Below are 17,894 nucleotides of genomic sequence, written 5' to 3'. Positions count from 1 at the left end.
TGACTGTAGACTCTTTTAAAAAGTGTATTAGATATTGTCAGGGCATCCATCAAAGTTATAGTGTCATTACAGTGTATTCTACATGCCTAATGGCTTACGGTGTGTTGCGTACATACCATTCAGGATATCCAGAGACATTGCATCGCATCATCTACATCACATTTAAGTACATTTAAATTATTTTTGTGTACATCTATATTGGAAGTCATTGCATCCTCAAGAGTCAATACACTGTAGATAATTAAATATACATATTTATTTACCATCAATATAATGATGTAGTGATTGCTAGCCTATATCTGTGCCCATCCTACCACGGGTGACCAACCCACTTTGGGCAGCCATACAATAGGCAGGTATGATCTATCTGTATGTCTTTGGAGACCTCTTTTTCAAAAAGACACTCATTCCATCGCCTCCTTTTGGGAGCTAGTGTTGCAAGATTTAGAGCTCTATTTAATAAATAAAACCAGTTGTTTCAAGATTACACTTTTTAATAGAGCAGAGTGGCGGCTCGCAGGAGGTAAAAGGGATGGGGCGGCGCAGCGTCTGGCGGGAGGTGGGAAACAAAACAAATATGTATAATGATTTTAAAGAATACCTTACACGCCGCGACGGGGATCTGCTCCGCTCCACTCCTCTCCTCTGTTGCAGGCACAGGCTCCCAGCTTGCCCTGCGTCCACTCCTAATGCTGCTTTCATACTGCTGCATTACTGGGGTGGAGACAGCCCAGTGCTCATGTATGTTTTGGCCAGCCCGAGGTGGCTGGCCAAGCATGCATGCGCACTGAGAGGGAGTGCTGTCCCTATTGCAACCCCATGGCCCCGCCCCTTTTACTCTAAAATGATAATAAACATAGTTTATTATAATTTTAGAGTAAACGTTTTGCTGTTACTGGCGGGGGAAGGGGGGGACGCTCCCCTGCCATAATGGAGGAGCCATCCCTGATAGAGCATGTTCATAATGTATTTGTCAAGTCGTCATTTATCAGTTTTCAATTCTTAAAACATGCAATAATGCATAAACTACGTAATGCTACCTTTTGCATAGTTTGTTTTCAGAGACAGACTTCATTATTGACATGTTTTCTCTCCCTTAGCTTCTTCAGCTGCTGAATTGAATTTATCGTCTTCACAAGGTATACTTTTTAACATAAAGTGACTGCTCTGTAACATAAAGTTGACTGCTTGGTATTTAGCTAGCTATGCTAGAGTAGTATTATTTCTTTCCTATCTGTTCATTGTGATGCCGCTGTCTGCTACTTTGTGTGCAGTATCCTTAGTACATTCTGTGCTGTAGGCTTTAACTTTTCATTAAACATTCAAAAAAGGTTTATTGAACCAGTCATGAAGATTACAGTGTTGAATCTTAGCGGACATGCACCCTAATGGTTACAACCCAGTAATCTTCAATACATACTACAAGCCATTCCTTTTGGTAAGAACAACTCATACTTGCATCCTATCACTTCACAGATTGTGCAAGCACATGTTGGTTTTAGCTAATGGTTTGCAGGATTAAATTATCTTTGAAGAAGCTGAGCCTAGAACCAGTTGTGGAAAGAGGGGGTGTGAGGCTGTTGTTCCCAGTGGTTACATAGTCAGTGTTGCATGTTGTGAAACTACTAGTTATGGACATGGCACTCGCATAGGGGTACCAAATTTCAAAGGTGTATGTCTGTAAACTGGTCAGTTGCAGTCAGTATTATCACTTGACAGGTCGTTCAGTTGCACAACCAAATCACCCATGTGAGGATTAAGAACTGAAATTTAGATTTAGTGTTCAGTAATGAGTTCAGACGGTGATGCCACAAGAACCATAAGAGCTGCAGGAATGGTGTAGATTATTGTGTAAGCATGGTGATCAACTGTAACCAGTATAAATCCAATATTAAGATGAAAATCTGTCTCTCTCCATTTGGAAAGGAGAATTCAGGTTCCCATAAAGTCTGGTATTGTACAGGCCTGGACGAGGGAGTATGAACACCCACTAAAGATGCAGTCCTGGATTGTTGCCCTTTCTGTAATCTAGGACATAAATATGCCCCCTTTACATTGCTTCTGTCTTTCTAAAGTGGCAGAACGTAATTGTTTCCCGCTGCTTTCCTCCTCCAGATGATTGACAGCCCATCTTAAGTACGCTTCCAGTTCAGGCAGTGCGTTTCTCCTCCTTTATCCATGACAGCTCACACCAACAATGGTTCCATTACAGTTAAATGTCTCCCTCAGCAGGTGTAAAGAGCTTTCCATCGGGGGTCACATGAAGTACAGCTTCTGGCTTGAGAGGGGTGGAATTTATCTTTAATTAGGGCATTTGGAGGACAATTCACTTAGGCAGTTTAGAGATGGTGAAGTAGAACTCCAGCAATACTACTCACTTACTCTTGAACCCTTTGTGACTTTGCCTCAAAACATCTAAAATGGGGAAAAAATGAAATATTAATGAAATAGTCATATAATTAGTACAAATAGAAAGTGCTGTGTCTTCTATGTACTTTTACTAATAGGGAGTTGGTCTTTTTGTGGCCGATTCACAAAGCCATTTATGAGTATGCGAAGTACCTTGCATGCTGATAATTTTGTTTGTTAATTGGTCCCGTGAGCACTATTTCACTAACACATAGGAATATTATGTTCTACTTCTCTTCGATCTACCTCTTTGAGCAATGTGCCGTGTGGAAAAAGTAAGGTGCTACGTCTGCAGCCATGCAAACCAAGCCGCAATATAGGTCTACAGACAGTGGGCCAAATAAAAGGGACTGCGCCATCTTCACTAGCAAGCGGGTGGCCTCTTTCGTACAGTGCGCATCTGTAGAGGTTTCTGGGATCGGGGAGAAATGTGCCAACTCTTTAGGACATGATCCAGTCCTTTCTATCACATTAGTGTTAGCTCGAGGTCACATCGACGCGTGTGGCATTGGATTGTAGATGGTGAGAGCAGCGCTAGACACATCCTCTTAGCTCTGGTGGCGCATACATTTTCTTAATATTTTCAGTTCTGAAACTGCCTCCAACTTCATCCCTAATTTGAGCAACATTTTACATGTAAATGCCCATCTTCATTAACACTGAGAGTGCATGTGCTTCCCCTTTCTGGAGTATTCCTCTGCTTCGGTTTTCAGGACTGCCTCTTCTTTCATTCCTTCTCGTGACTAGAAGTGCTCTTCTTCTTCTTCGACTGTCTATTTGCTTTTTTTTCCACAGGAGTGTCTTTTCTATTGGGTCTATTCCTCTGGTGACTTTATTAAATTTCTGCTCTGTATTTATATGTAAACGTTTCTAAACGTGTGGTTTGATTGGTTAGAGCGTCCATTCCTCTGTTTATTAAACAATAAAATGATCGTGAATAAATTACTTGCAGTGAACATAGAAGTTGTGAAGAACAAAATAACTTGTAAAATGCAATAATTTTAAATAAATTGTTTTTGCTCTCCAGAGTCCTTTCAGATCCCTCAAAACACAGACATGCAAAAGCAAAAAGAAGATGACAAAGGATTCTTCCGCTTTTTACGGAGAAGTAAAAAGAAAAACGAACCGGTAATAACTTTTTGTTGTACAGGAGATTTTTACTTTAAGTAAAGCTACAGCTAACAACGGTTTTCAGCATATAAAATCTGCTGCTGAAAAAAACGGGAGTACTTCTTGTCTATGCTTCATTTAGTCATGGAAAGAGTTGGCAGAAACGGGCCATACAGCTCCTTTCCTTTTATTACCTTTTGTGGCAAGTAGAGAGAAACGTAATATGTTATTCTGGTCTGTAAGGTAATAAATCTCTCTGGGGAAAAATAGTAACTGTGTTTAGGATTTTCCCATGGCAACTTTACATCCTCAGTCTGACTTTAGTGTCAGCCAGAATAACGTGTAAATGTGGCTTCACCACTTGTACAGTCTCCCCTTTATTGACATGTAAATGTGAAGGATGGAGAAGTTATGTCTTCAGGTCTACCACTATTCCCAAGCAACAGCTATGTGAGGTTCACCTTTTGGGTTCCTTCCTTCAGTGCCCTAATTTGGGTACTGTTACCTACAACCGAATAGCACTTATTTTGCTGGGTTCAACCACCATACTTGAATGATTTTGATTTTGGAACTTTTTTATCCCAACATTACTTGTTAAATTACCATAAAGTTTAAATCCTCAAAGCGGCTTCACATTACCAGTGTTGCACTATGCATTTGGGCGGTGCCTTTTGCCAAGGACCATCTTAAGTACAGTAACAATCTGTAACAAAGATGTACAACTCTCCTTCTCAATAAATATGTTTGCTTTTAAACAGTTTCTCTTTCTGTATAAAGTATTCAGCAGTGATTACTCCTAATTACCTGCCACCTTCTACCTTTATTCCAAAGGTTTTGTCAAACGTGCCAACTGTGAAGTCTGTTACTACTTTGCCATTACTGCTCCCTTTCTATTCCGGTCCATATACTGGATCTGAGAGCCCTCCAATCTATACTAAAATGCTTTTGTCCGAGTTCAAAGTAGTCCTATACAGAATCTATAATGATATTGATGCCAACTCACTTCCATTTTCTATTATGTATTGTACATGGTCTCATAAAAACATGACCTTCATACACTTATTCTAAACTTGAGGAAATATTGAGTCCACTTGCTCCATCCTCTAAATTTCTCATCAGAGCAGATTTCTCTGATCTTATGTCAACTGTGTTTTTTACTGTTAATATTTCTAACACCTGGTCCTTTAGTTGAATAATCTGGTATTGTGCCTGTTTGAATTTTCTTGCTAGAGCTAATTCCTCATTAATAAACCTTCTTTTGCTTCGGTGTTCATTGATATGTAATTTAATTGCTCTTATATTTTTCCAATGTAAAAAAGACTGCAGTGACAATTAACGGAATATACATACACCTCTTTCTGTGTCACATTTTTTTCACTTTGAAAAACCCTATAGTTTTTTTACTTACTCAGAATTAATTAGTTGTTGCTCTGCACACAGTGTAAGGGTATAATGCGTCTTCGTCTTCAATGTTTGTAAAAGAGACAGTTTTTTTTTCCTTCATTTTTTAACTTCTAGTCAAAAATATTTTGGACTCCTAAGTATCATATATCTAAAGCTTTTTTAATTTAGTAGGCGGTATCTGCTCCTCCAATAACATGACATTCAAAGTAAGGCACACTTACAATAGTTCCCAGTTTTACAGTATACTTTTTAAAATCATTACATGCTTAGAGATCTAAACATACAATTGCTTCTTTGTTTGCCTTTCTTACACAACAAATCGATCCAATCAATTTTTATTTATTATTTTTGCCAGTATTTCTTGAGGGTACCCACAGTTTTGACATTCCTACAGCATGATTCTTTCTTCTTTCACAAATACCATACGGACAGAGATGATTCTCTTAGCATTTGTGCCGCTGTGAGTTTGGTACATATTCATATGAAAGACTATTATTCTTGCCCTTTGGTTTTTTCAGCATTTTGGTACGAGTCTCAAATATCTTTCTCTCAATTATCATGTTTAATAATTTATTCTCGTTTCATCTGTAGAATGTGTAAATTTAATTTGGTCATGGATTTGAGTCAGTGCATCTCTGTTGCTCAGTAATTCAGTCTTGGAAAAACCCATTAGAAATATATGATCAATAACCCGATCCACATCATTAAACTCTTCTTCACCGAAGCCTGTCTTAGTATATGTTTCATCTCAAACATATATATAAAGCTATTTGCATATGCTGGTGCTGCATTGTAGCCCATCATTGTTCTTACACTTTGCAAATAGTAGGCATTACTCCATTCAAAGTAATTATTATGTTTGAGGGTAATTGTGGAAGCTTTGAGCCATGTTGAATAACAAGAGTGGATAAATAAGCATACAAAAAAATCTGATACTACCAGACACTTGTATGAAACCAAAAATGTATAAGAACAAGCGTGCTTAATAGTACAGACTGATATTTGTAGGCACAGATTACATAGTTCAACCTTTAAGCAAATACCTTAATGGCATACTTAAATATTGATGAGAAGAACGATACATAGAAGGCACCACAAATTTCCTAAATGAATTGATAAATATCAAATTTGGACCAGAACAAGAAATATATTCCTATAAAATGGATATCCCGTTGCTATTTACATCTATCTATTATATGTATGGGATTACATACTTTAGAATGTATGATGTTAGAGTACAAAATATGATAACATTCCAGATTTTGTTGTATCACCATGCTGTTCGGGTCTCTAACCCGAAATCCTAATAGATGTTGCCAGTCAGTGTTTACTTCTCCCAGCCAGTTTAAATCACTTATGCACAACATCTTTGGATTAAATTTTGATGTAATGAATAAAGAAAATTTACAGCACGCTAGTAAATGTTTCTGAAACCTCATTCCAGATCCAACAAAAGGCTGGAATCAGTATATAAAGCTTGCAAATCCATGTTTGAAACATCTTCTGATCTATGTAATTTTTAAAATGTCTTAAAATGTCTGTCTTGAACTTAATTAAAGCATTAAATGAGTATCTTGTAACAAAAAACAATTTCTTTTTTTTAAAACATTTTGTGTGTGTCAATATAAGGTTGCAAGCGCTCCTGCTACTCCTTTGCTCACTAACCAAAGACCAGCCACTGTGACAAAACCCAGCAAGGTTTTTAAACCGTATGAGTCAAACACACTGCCAACGGAAATGCCAAAGAAAAGAAGAGCACCTTTACCTCCAATGTATGCATCGCAGACAGTTCCAAAAGATTTTGTGCAGGGTCATAGCCGTCCACAATCCTGTGTTGTAAAGTCTGCCAGTATTGATGGAGAGCAAAAGGTAAGAAAAATGATCTTTTAGTTAAGTGAACAATGCAACAAATCACTTAAATGAATACCAGAATATAGTCCATCCTATGAATCTTGTGGTCATAATTTTAAATCTATTGGGTAAATACCATTGAAGGCCATTGCAAATAAATGGTGCAGTGTGTGAAAGAAACGAAAGGCATTGGAGGCCACCAGGCCCCAGTTATCCAACTTTTTTTCTGTTCATCAGATATTTATTTAGGTGCTCAAAAAAGCCATTGCAATGATAAATTCGAAACTGTAACTCGCACAATCATGATTTTTTCTGATGGTATAAAATCCACTAGAGTTGAAAGACACCGAGCATTTTGCAGTCAACCACCATACAGTAGTAGGTTTGTGAGTTGCTAATGTTCACTTGTCTTGCAGGTAGTATACCACACCCAGGAAAGACGCATACATTTCCCCCTATGAATTGATGCAGTATTTTTCACAGCTTGAAAGCGATCACTTCTGTGTTTGATCAGTGATTAGGGTTAGGGTTTCTACAGGGGAGAATATTTTGTGAAAATTCACAAATCCGCATGAAATGCACAGACTTTCCACGTGACTGAATATCAGTATACATACATCTTTTCCAAGGCATGTTAATAATGCTATGTATACAGTTACAGGTTATGATGAAAGTAAGCCTGATGCGCCTGGATGTAGGCGAAGGATATGAGTATTTGAAAATCAATTTAAAATCAAAACGTTTTGTAACAACAGTTGTTAAAACTAGCCCTCACCCGCTGTATAATGCGGGAATTAACAGTGCAGTACCCATGTCTAATGAACAATGGAAGCAAGACCAAGGGGGTTAAATTACATTATCCATGTTGCACTGAATTTGCCGGGCTTTGCACTGTGCCTGCAAGAGATGGCTTCTGCTGGTAAGTTGGGGACGATCAACTGCTGTCAGATTCATGCACATCTCCTCAATGAGTGTGTCCCTGGTGGCTGCTAGAGGGAATTTGCGCAGCCCCTTGGTGTCTGCGTTGCAATGTCTAACTATCCCCCTGCAGCCAGGCTTCCATGAAGAGTGCTGCAGTGGAAAAAGTAGGGGTTTGGGACGCCTTCCATTGATGAGTGATCTGGCGCTTGGCAAGGACGAGAACCAAATCTATGAACCATTTGTTATGTTCTTTTTTGTTCGTCATATCAGGCCCAGTCAGCACAGCTTCCAGGTATGTAGTGCTTGATGTCCCGTGCAGCGCATCCAGACAGACATAATTCTTAGCCATTATTGAGAGTGCGACGGGCATGCCCAGAACATGTGTAGAAAATCAGCGTTGGGTGTATGACAGCGGGGGTAGTCAACATCTGTTCTGTTAAAATAGGAATTTATTTTTTGGGGTGAGGTAGGTCCTCTGTAATACATAGCATTGAATGAGCCTGAAATGGGTGTTTTGGGCCACCACCGTTGGGTCTGCCAGGAAATTCTGCTATTTTTGTCAGTGCTGGAGTGACCTAATTTGATGCCCCCATGCTGCTGCAGTGTGGTTGGTGGTGTTGCAGCATGTGTTCCCAAGAAATCAGCTTGCTATTGCGTCTGATTGCGGTCCTTCCACATCACATGAAGGTATTGGATTGTTAGGGGCATGCCAGGTTCCTGCCGTATGTCGCCCCAGTGCGCTTCCAGTGACTGAATGATGTAGTCTATAATAAAAATTGCCCGAAGGGGGGCCGGTCTCATCTATAAATTCCTCCATGGAAAGGAATGTTTCGTCACTGTAGAGGTCCCCAAAGGTATGTAGCGCTGCATCATGCCAGGGGCCCAACTCCTGCCAGGATGCCACTACGGCAACCCCTCGGCACCCCAAGGAATGGCAGTGCTGGATCATAGGGTATTATCAACCTGGTGAGGTATAATCTTCTACGGGAGCAGTGATATCATGGGAGTGCAGGGCAGTGGCATCCTGGAGAGCAGGTGTATTATGTGGGAGAGATCCCACAGAGAGGAAACAGATGAGGTTTCCTCCAGCTGGCGGCCTTCACCTGGCTACTCCTGAAGTTGGAAGGCCACGTAGTATTGTTAAAAATTCAGCATGTTCAGGCCGCCCTAGTCAGTCGGGAGGCCGAACTTGGAGAGCGTTCGAGAGAGCGTGAGAAAGGTTTCATAATGTATAGAGGTGGATTGACAAAGTAATACAGAAGACGTGGCAACATTACCATTTTGGTGAGGGCTATGCGGCCCACCACTGATAGCGGCAGGGTCTGCCAAAACGCCATTTTCGATCGAAGGGAGGTGATCGCACAAACAGGATTGCTGTCAACGAGGTCTGCTTTGGTGTGGTAGATATGTATACCCAGATAACGGAATGCAGGAGGCTGCTACGATAGAAGAATTCTGTAAATCCAGAGGGCAGAGTTAGGTGTGGTGGCAGCAGCGAATGGAGGCATGAATTAGCCCAGTTCATCCTGATACCAGAAACCTGTGCATATCTGTTGAGCATGTGTGCTATTGTGACCAGAATATCCTGAATGTCTGCATAAAGTGATATGGAGTGAAGGCCATCGCTTAGAGGTATCCCCCATTGTTGGCCCTGTTCACGAAGAATGTGAACCTGCGGCTCCATGGCCAGCGGGAAGAGGAGCAGGGACAGCGGACATCCCTGAATCTGTAATGGGCGGATATAAGGCATCCTGTTTTAGCCCTGGCCAACTGGCTACTGTACAGGAGTTTGACCAGGCAGATACAGTGCGTCTCCAACCCTTAACGAGCGAGCACCTCAAATAGGTAGTGGCACTCCAGGGAGTTGAAAGACTTTTCTGAATCGAGCACAAAGCACCCCACCTGCAGCCACAGAGTGGGGGCGTATTTGAGTGCTCTGAAGAACCAGTTCAGCTTCAGAGAGAGTATTCTGGCTGGCACTAATCCGTTTTGGTCCAGGTGCACTAACTGCGGGACCAGAGGGGCCAGTCTATCAGCTAAGATTTTGGCAAGTATTTTGTAGTCGACATTGGGAAGTGCCAGTGATCTGTAGGACACCAGCTCCTCTGGATCCTCAACGGGGTTAGGAAACAATATGAGCAGTGCTTCACGTAGTGTGGGAGTAAGCAGGCAAGCTGCCATAGCCTCGTTGTATAATGTTTTCAGCCTAGGGGACAGTAGCACAGAGTAGGTCTTATAGAATTTGAGCAGTAGCCTGTCTGGGCCTGGTCTCATGCCAGTGCTCAAATAGGTTCCTGCACCTTCATAATTGTGATGTCTCAATGGTAGTTTCCTCATGCGTTCCGGTGGCGCACAAGGGAGGGTCACATTTACCAGGAAAGACTCCAGGCACTCCGATGTGGCAGTGGTCACTGATGTGTATAGTAGAGGGTAGTGCTGTGTGAATGTGTTATGTATACCCCTCTGCGTGTGTATGTGGGTTCCCGGGCTGAAGCAAATGGAAGGAATGGGATGGCATGGCTGCTCCTGGCAGATTAGCCATGCAAGCAGCACCCATAATTTATCTGATTTGGAGTGTGTCTTTGCAGTACAGGCTGCATAGTTACAGCATTGCAGCCTTTCTTGCAATGCAGCATGTTTGCGTTTCACCTGCGCCAGTCGCTCCTTGCTCATAGCAGCAGTTTCTGCTTGCCTCCCTAATCAAAGACACAACTGCTTTCTGCATGAGACCTTGCTCTCAATCTGGCGGCGCATGTTTAGGGTGTTACCGAGGCAGTATCCCCTAGTTACCTCTTTAAATGTGTCCCACTCAATCAGGCGGTTGGTGACACTACCCATATCAAGGTCAGATTGTTCTGTTATACAGTTGTCTAGGGATTCCCTGAACAGAGAGTCTTCCAGAGCTGTCACCTCTAGGCTCCATGTGGGGATGGGATGATGGCCATAGTCCCAGTGCAGGCTGAAATGTTGCAGATTGTGATCTGAGTGTGTCTTCCTAGGCAGTCAGTGTGTAAAATATGTGGAATCATGTCTGCCGTACTGACTATCTATTTGGACATGTAAATCATGAGTGTGGGAGTAAAGCAAGTATACTCTTGTGTGCCTGTTGTACAGTCACCAAATGTTGGTCAAATGCCACTGTTACAGCGAGTTCATTAGGACCGGGGCTTTTGATGTGGCAACATTGCATGGTAGGGGTAGGAAGGATGGGTCCAGATCTACATTAAGTGCTCTGTTAAATTCACCCCAGTAACCAGGGGAGATCACTCCAGTGTATGAGCACTCTGGTCAGGGCGTGCAAGAATGTGCTCAGAATTGGGTACATATAGCACACTGAGTAGTAGTCGGTGGCCTTCCAGCCGACATTCTACAAAGATAATGCAACCCTCTGAGTCAACCACAGTGATGTCCACCATGAATGGTACCCCAGCCTTGATCCACATCATAACATATACTTGGTCCTCCACTGCTTCTGCCGCTGTAGAGCTTCTGCATATGTGAGATGGGATCCTTGTAAGAATGCTGTGTGCATCTTCCTGTAGCGCATGTATGAGTACACCTCATATCTTCATCCCTCGGGCATGCCATGCTAGTCTGTTAGTGTCAGTCGACATGGTGGCTGCTAAGTGGGTGTACTCGTACCTCAGGGAGGAAGGTAGGGTCAATACTATGCAGGGATAGGCAGGTGCAGTCAACAACTTTATCCATTGGAACACAACTAATAAAAACGTTGAGTACCATCGGGAGCAGGGATGCAACAAAATTCTGTCCAAACCTGTGAACTGTATGCACCAGTGTAGAAGTTCTGGCTGAGGGGTGTGAGACACTTCATGGAGTGTGTAAGCACTACGATCCCCGTCTGCTAGTGCATTTGCAAGCTCCCGTGACACCGGCAGTCTGTGCACATGTATGCAAGATGTGATGAGCTAAACGGGTGGTAGGCCCCGCAGGTGTGCTCAGCCCTCAAAAGTACAGCTGGGATCCAAGAGCACCTGGGCCGCACGGCATTTGGAGGCATGTATTGTCACATGTTTTGGAGCCACAAGTATTGTAAAGCAAGCATGAGTGCTAGAGTATGGAGCTCCCACCACCTGTGAGAACGGTCATATGACCCCTGTGTGGGAGAAGAGGAAAGGGAGGGATGCATGGATAGTTGCAAAAATATACCCCTGTGACCAGGACCACTCTTGAAAGTCCCAACACCGGAAATGTTCATAGGACATCGTCCGCAGTTTATGATGTGACCCTGGGTGGTGTGCCAGAGTCCAGAGGGAGGAGGGTAGGTGACATGGATCCCTCATCATTGGTAGATTCTGTTTGCTCTTCATCGGTGTTTGTGGGTTGAGCAGGATCCTGGAACACTGCAGCCATCTGTAATGCCCTCCTTCTCTCCTGTACAACGTCTGCCAGATCTGAGGAACAGGGCGCATAGGAGGCAATCTGTGTGTTTCTCCCTTTGTCTACGTAATTTTCTGCCGGAGGGTCTTGAGTTAGTAATCTGTGGTTGTGTCAGGGAGGACCCCACACACCCACGGCTCTCCACCCAGTCCCATGCCTCTTTGAGTCCCTGAAGGAGTGAGATTGACCGTCCTCCTGGACCCAGAGGCAAGCCAGTAACAGAAGTGAGTATTCTATGTGAGAGTCATGTAATTTGTGTTTCATTGCAAGGAAGGTGTGTCTCTGGTGCTGAACTGACAGTGTTTAGTCTGGGAATATCATTACTTTAGCATTGTCTAATGTCAGACTGTCTTGTCTTCGGGCTTCATGTAGAACGACATCTCGTTCTCTATAACGAAGGAGATGAGAGACAAGCAGTCTAGGACGAGCACCCAACGGGAGCCGCTAGCTGGTACTCTATAAAGAAGGAGGAGAGAGCTGAAGTAGAAATGCAGATGTAAAACCACACCTCAACATAGGCCACAGTGTCCTGGCTCTCAATGCCTTTGGGGAAGCCCACTGTGTGGATGTTGTGTCTGTGTGAGGGCTCCTCAGTGTCCTCTACCCTCTCCTCCAGTGCGTGCATCTGTTTTGCAGCAAACTTATTTGGGACTGTGTCTCCTGGGTCTGCGGTTGAAGTTTCCCCATTGTTTGTTCTGCTGTGTGGACCCGCTCTGCACTTTTTCAGTGGGCATCTCTCAGCAGAGAGTGGACCATCGTGACTGTGTCAGTTTTATTATCCAGTGACACTTGGGGCCTCTCTGTGGCAGCCAAGATGTCCATCTTTTCCTTTGCTATGGTGGGGCCCACAGGAGGCACTGCTGATTCAACGCCTTGTGGGACTGGGGTCATCAGCCACGTGGAGTGTCATTGAAGGATGTGATCCAGAGCGAAGGCGCCCCATAATTGCCTCTGGTCCAACAACACCATCCCGGTGATAAAGGGGATCAGGTACAGAAATTGTGCTGGCTTAAAAGTACTGGTCAGTACCGGAGTCTCACAGCACGAGCAGCCTAGTGATGTTTGCAGTCCGAACAGGGGCATCCAGTGCAATTATTGTCACAGCGGCAGCTGCAGGCAGTGTGTTCGGTGACTGATTGTTTGCAGTGTTCAGTTGAAACCAGGAGTACACCCTGGGTGATGGGCCCGGCTACAAGTGTGGGCCAACATATAAGGGGCCCATCGAGCATGCATCCTGACTGTTAGGCAGGCCGTGCAGAGGTGGCCCATTACCAGTAGGGGCCCTCTGCTATCCGCAGGGGTAGCTGTTGTCCTTTTGGGGCACTGGCCCACCCACTCGTTACGTGGTGGCACGCAGTCAAAAACTACTGGCGGGATGCCCCCAGTCCCCCATTGTCCAACCAGAGGTGTGTCAGGATGTTTAAGACCAACCTCACATGCAGCCCATGCCCAGAACGTCACAGGAACAGGGGTGCTCCACCATCTGGTACCTATGGAGTGTCTACAGCATCGTAGCCAGGCCTCAGGGTTTGTGGTATTGCCTCCCCGGTCACCGCCTCACCCATCTGGGATCGCTGTCTGCAAGTCACATGTCAGGATACTCCAGGGGCTGGGACTTCTTGCAGGTTCAGCCCCAAGGTAACTTGGTTGTAGGACCCTGGCGGCCCTTTACACCACTCAGCACTTTCGGTGCCACACTCACCACTCATCTAATGCCACCTATGGGGCAGTGTGAAGACCATTCTTGCAGTCCTCAGTCCCTGGAGCCCTGTTCTGCTATCCAGGCGCTGCCTCACCAGGCCCCATGGGCCTCGCCAGAAATACTGCAGTCTCACCCACCATGCAGGGTGTGGAATCTCCGCAAGCTCATGCCCCGTGCCTGAGCAGTCCAGTCCTTTGTGGCCCCTGCGGGAGTACGGCTGATGCCTGCCCATTGCAGAGAGATGGCCCTGCTCAAAGCAATCGCCCGGGGCCCAATACGAGTCATGTGTGCCCCCTTATCAGTTCACTGGGGCCCTGCCAGCTGATCATGAGCTCAGTCATGCGCGGGAGCCTACACTCGCCACCAGCAGCAGCCCATGCTACATCCCTGGCAACTGGGCTGCAGGACCACATGCTGCGGAGCCTCCATTAGGGCAACGTGGTCTCCATTTCCAGGCCACAGCTCATCTCCACCTCGCCCAGCACTGCCTCCAGGTGACTAGAAAGGTCATTGGCGCAGGGGACAGGTGATTAATTACGGATTCAGGATCATTGCACAGACCTGTTCTATGGAGTGGCCGCCATCTTGGCCACGCCCTGCAAACTGGTTTGTGATGTCAAGCCTTTCAACATATTTGTTTCAAATCATATGTACATCGTTGTTCTTTAAAACAATTAGCAAGACAAAAATCAGCAACTAACTTAGATGTACATACATGTTGCAAGCCATATGCTTTAATACCTGTTTCAGTAATGTTATCAATTTTTTAATGACTAAACCCCAACAAACTTCAGGACATCTGAATTTCACCTCATTATTAATTCTTCATTTGCTGTCTTAGACAGGCACTGCAGAAAAGCGTGTAAAACTGTTTCCTAAAGAGACAGATTTTTGGTACTAAGCTTAATAAAGCTGGAAGGAAGTACCATATTGTAGAGTGCAGCTGAAGTAAAATTGTCCTAGTGTTTGAAGCTTTGTTGATTCTGGGGTTTACTAGCCCAGCATTCCCTTACTGTGCAATATTGTGATGTCTTTGCTATAGTAAATGTCTTACTATTAATCTAAAAAGTTGTGAACAGTGTCTTTTTGGTTAGTTGCTTGTTTTGAAAACGAAAAGTACTTGAATGGGAAACCATGGATACCAACAAAATGGCGTTTATTGTATTGAGTAACAATGCATTGCTTTAAATAGCTTTAATATGGTCAAAGTGTTTTTTTAAGGGGGCTTTCTATGGATCACCTCGATTCAATTATTTTCGATGTATTAGAAAGCGCTACAGAACACCTATTGGTTGCTCCAGAACAGTCTTTTATAAGGTGCAAATGGTTTGAACACAGTCGCAGATGAATCTATTAAGATGGGAAGCAGATAAACTAATTGGTATCCTTTATTTTCTACCCGTGACGTAATTAATTCCTTTAGAAGTCAGACAGTCTACGGTTCAGTTAGGACACTTTTCTGGAATCACAGTACCAGGCAGGTAGTTTGATTCTGCCCTTTGACCAGTTTCCCCATGTGTTTAAGAGTTTGTAACATTGTATTCACAAAGATGCACCCTTGTGTTTTAGTCATGCAAATACTTTTAAAGGATCCAGTGTGAAGAAGGTCCTGGGTGGAGTGTGGTCACGTGGCAAAATGTTCAGGTATCCTTGGGAATATGTTGGCACATCATTGCATTACACAAAAATAAAGTCAGAGGTCTACATTTTGTGTCTATATCACTTTTGTGCTTTCACTGAGTTTGTGGTTTCTTCATATGGATGGTGTTTAGTATTGTGCATGATGACGTTAGAAGGGATGTTTGTGTTTGCTATAGGTGCAGTGGACTAGCGTTGTGCATATATTTAAATGAATGAACAAAGGCTGGTGATAATGCATGTTGTCAAGGCATCCAACCTCCACTTTTTGTATTCTATTAGTTGACGTTTTTCTTGGTGATTGATGCCTTGAGCTGCTGTTATACTTAGTTTCTTTCTGTTTTTGCGTAGCTGGCACGTGTTGTGATTGTCGAATAGGAATCTTTATTCAACCTTGAAATACCATATATGAGCTTAAGAGAATGGACGAGAAGATTGCTTGTTGTGAGCGATGAAGGTTATCGAGCAGGAGTATGAACCTTTTACATTTGTATTTGTTATGAAAGGTTGGATCAATATCATGAGGTAATTGCTGATATGGCACATGAGATTATTGGATCATATCGGTCTATTGAGGTAGATTTTGCTGATGGTACTGAATAAGGTTATGATCCAAGTATCACTTCTACAGGGAGTGCAGAATTATTAGGCAAGTTGTATTTTTGAGGATTAATTTTATTATTGAACAACAACCATGTTCTCAATGAACCCAAAAAACTCATTAATATTAAAGCTGAATATTTTTGGAAGTAGTTTTTAGTTTGTTTTTAGTTTTAGCTATGTTAGGGGGATATCTGTGTGTGCAGGTGACTATTACTGTGCATAATTATTAGGCAACTTAACGAAAAAATATATATACCCATTTCAATTATTTATTATTACCAGTGAAACCAATATAACATCTCAACATTCACAAATATACATTTCTGACATTCAAAAACAAAACAAAAACAAATCAGTGACCAATATAGCCACCTTTCTTTGCAAGGACACTCAAAAGCCTGCCATCCATGGATTCTGTCAGTGTTTTGATCTGTTCACCATCAACATTGCGTGCAGCAGCAACCAGAGCCTCCCAGACACTGTTCAGAGAGGTGTACTGTTTTCCCTCCTTGTAAATCTCACATTTGATGATGGACCACAGGTTCTCAATGGGGTTCAGATCAGGTGAACAAGGAGGCCATGTCATTAGATTTCCTTCTTTTATACCCTTTCTTGCCAGCCACGCTGTGGAGTACTTGGACGCGTGTCATGGAGCATTGTCCTGCATGAAAATCATGTTTTTCTTGAAGGATGCAGACTTCTTCCTGTACCACTGCTTGAAGAAGGTGTCTTCCAGGAACTGGTAGTAGGACTGGGAGTTGAGCTTGACTCCATCCTCAACCCGAAAAGGCCCCACAAGCTCATCTTTGATGATACCAGCCCAAACCAGTACTCCACCTCCACCTTGCTGGCGTCTGAGTGGGACTGGAGCTCTCTGCCCTTTACCAATCCAGCCACGGGCCCATCCATCTGGCCCATCAAGACTCACTCTCATTTCATCAGTCCATAAAACCTTAGAAAAATCAGTCTTGAGATATTTCTTGGCCCAGTCTTGACGTTTCAGCTTGTGTGTCTTGTTCAGTGGTGGTCGTCTTTCAGCCTTTCTTACCTTGGCCATGTCTCTGAGTATTGCACACCTTGTGCTTTTGGGCACTCCAGTGATGTTGCAGCTCTGAAAAATGGCCAAACTGGTGGCAAGTGGCATCGTGGCAGCTGCACGCTTGACTTTTCTCAGTTCATGGGCAGTTATTTTGCGCCTTGGTTTTTCCACACGCTTCTTGCGACTCTGTTGACTATTTTGAATGAAACGCTTGATTGTTCGATGATCACGCTTCAGAAGCTTTGCAATTTTAAGAGTGCTGCATCCCTCTGCAAGATATCTCACTATTTTTGACTTTTCTGAGCCTGTCAAGTCCTTCTTTTGACCCATTTTGCCAAAGGAAAGGAAGTTGCCTAATAATTATGCACACCTGATATAGGGTGTTGATGTCATTAGACCACACCCCTTCTCATTACAGAGATGCACATCACCTAATATGCTTAATTGGTAGTAGGCTTTCGAGCCTATACAGCTTGGAGTAAGACAACATGCATAAAGAGGATGATGTGGTCAAAATACTCATTTGCCTAATAATTCTGCACTCCCTGTAGTCGTGGTGATATGCATATTTTATACAGCATACCTTACTTCACCTGATAGCACTTATTGTTATAAGGGTGGAGTGTTGTGTCAGCTGGATGTCTATAATGTGGTTTGAAGGTGAATCTGATCTCCCTTAGACGTGTTCTGTAGGATAGGAAGCATGCAATATGCCAAATAAACGTCCATCTGGGTTTGGCGAGTTGTGGGTTGTCTCTGCAGGTTACACTGCAGTGGGATACTGGAGCAAGAAGTGTAGTGGGAAGTCTTGAATTTTGA

At 43.4% G+C, this 17,894-nt stretch overlaps 1 protein-coding gene across 5 annotated transcripts in view; it reads left to right on the top strand.

Annotated features, from left to right (window-relative positions):
• Window positions 1-17,894, top strand: part of COBLL1 (cordon-bleu WH2 repeat protein like 1) — a 483,290-nt gene that overhangs the window by 365,056 nt on the left and 100,340 nt on the right. For all 5 annotated transcript variants that reach the window (XM_069225250.1, XM_069225248.1, XM_069225246.1 and 2 more), the window contains 3 exons: window positions 1,101-1,139; window positions 3,437-3,537; window positions 6,553-6,792. In XM_069225250.1, coding sequence (XP_069081351.1) covers window positions 1,101-1,139; window positions 3,437-3,537; window positions 6,553-6,792 — 380 coding nt within the window. The remainder of the gene's footprint in view (window positions 1-1,100; window positions 1,140-3,436; window positions 3,538-6,552; window positions 6,793-17,894) is intronic.

Source organism: Pleurodeles waltl, chromosome 3_1 (genome assembly GCF_031143425.1).
Source record: "Pleurodeles waltl isolate 20211129_DDA chromosome 3_1, aPleWal1.hap1.20221129, whole genome shotgun sequence".
Taxonomy (NCBI): Eukaryota; Metazoa; Chordata; class Amphibia; order Caudata; family Salamandridae; genus Pleurodeles; species Pleurodeles waltl.
The sequence above is the reverse complement of the archived record's forward strand: the minus strand, read 5'-3'. Positions and strand labels throughout refer to the sequence as shown.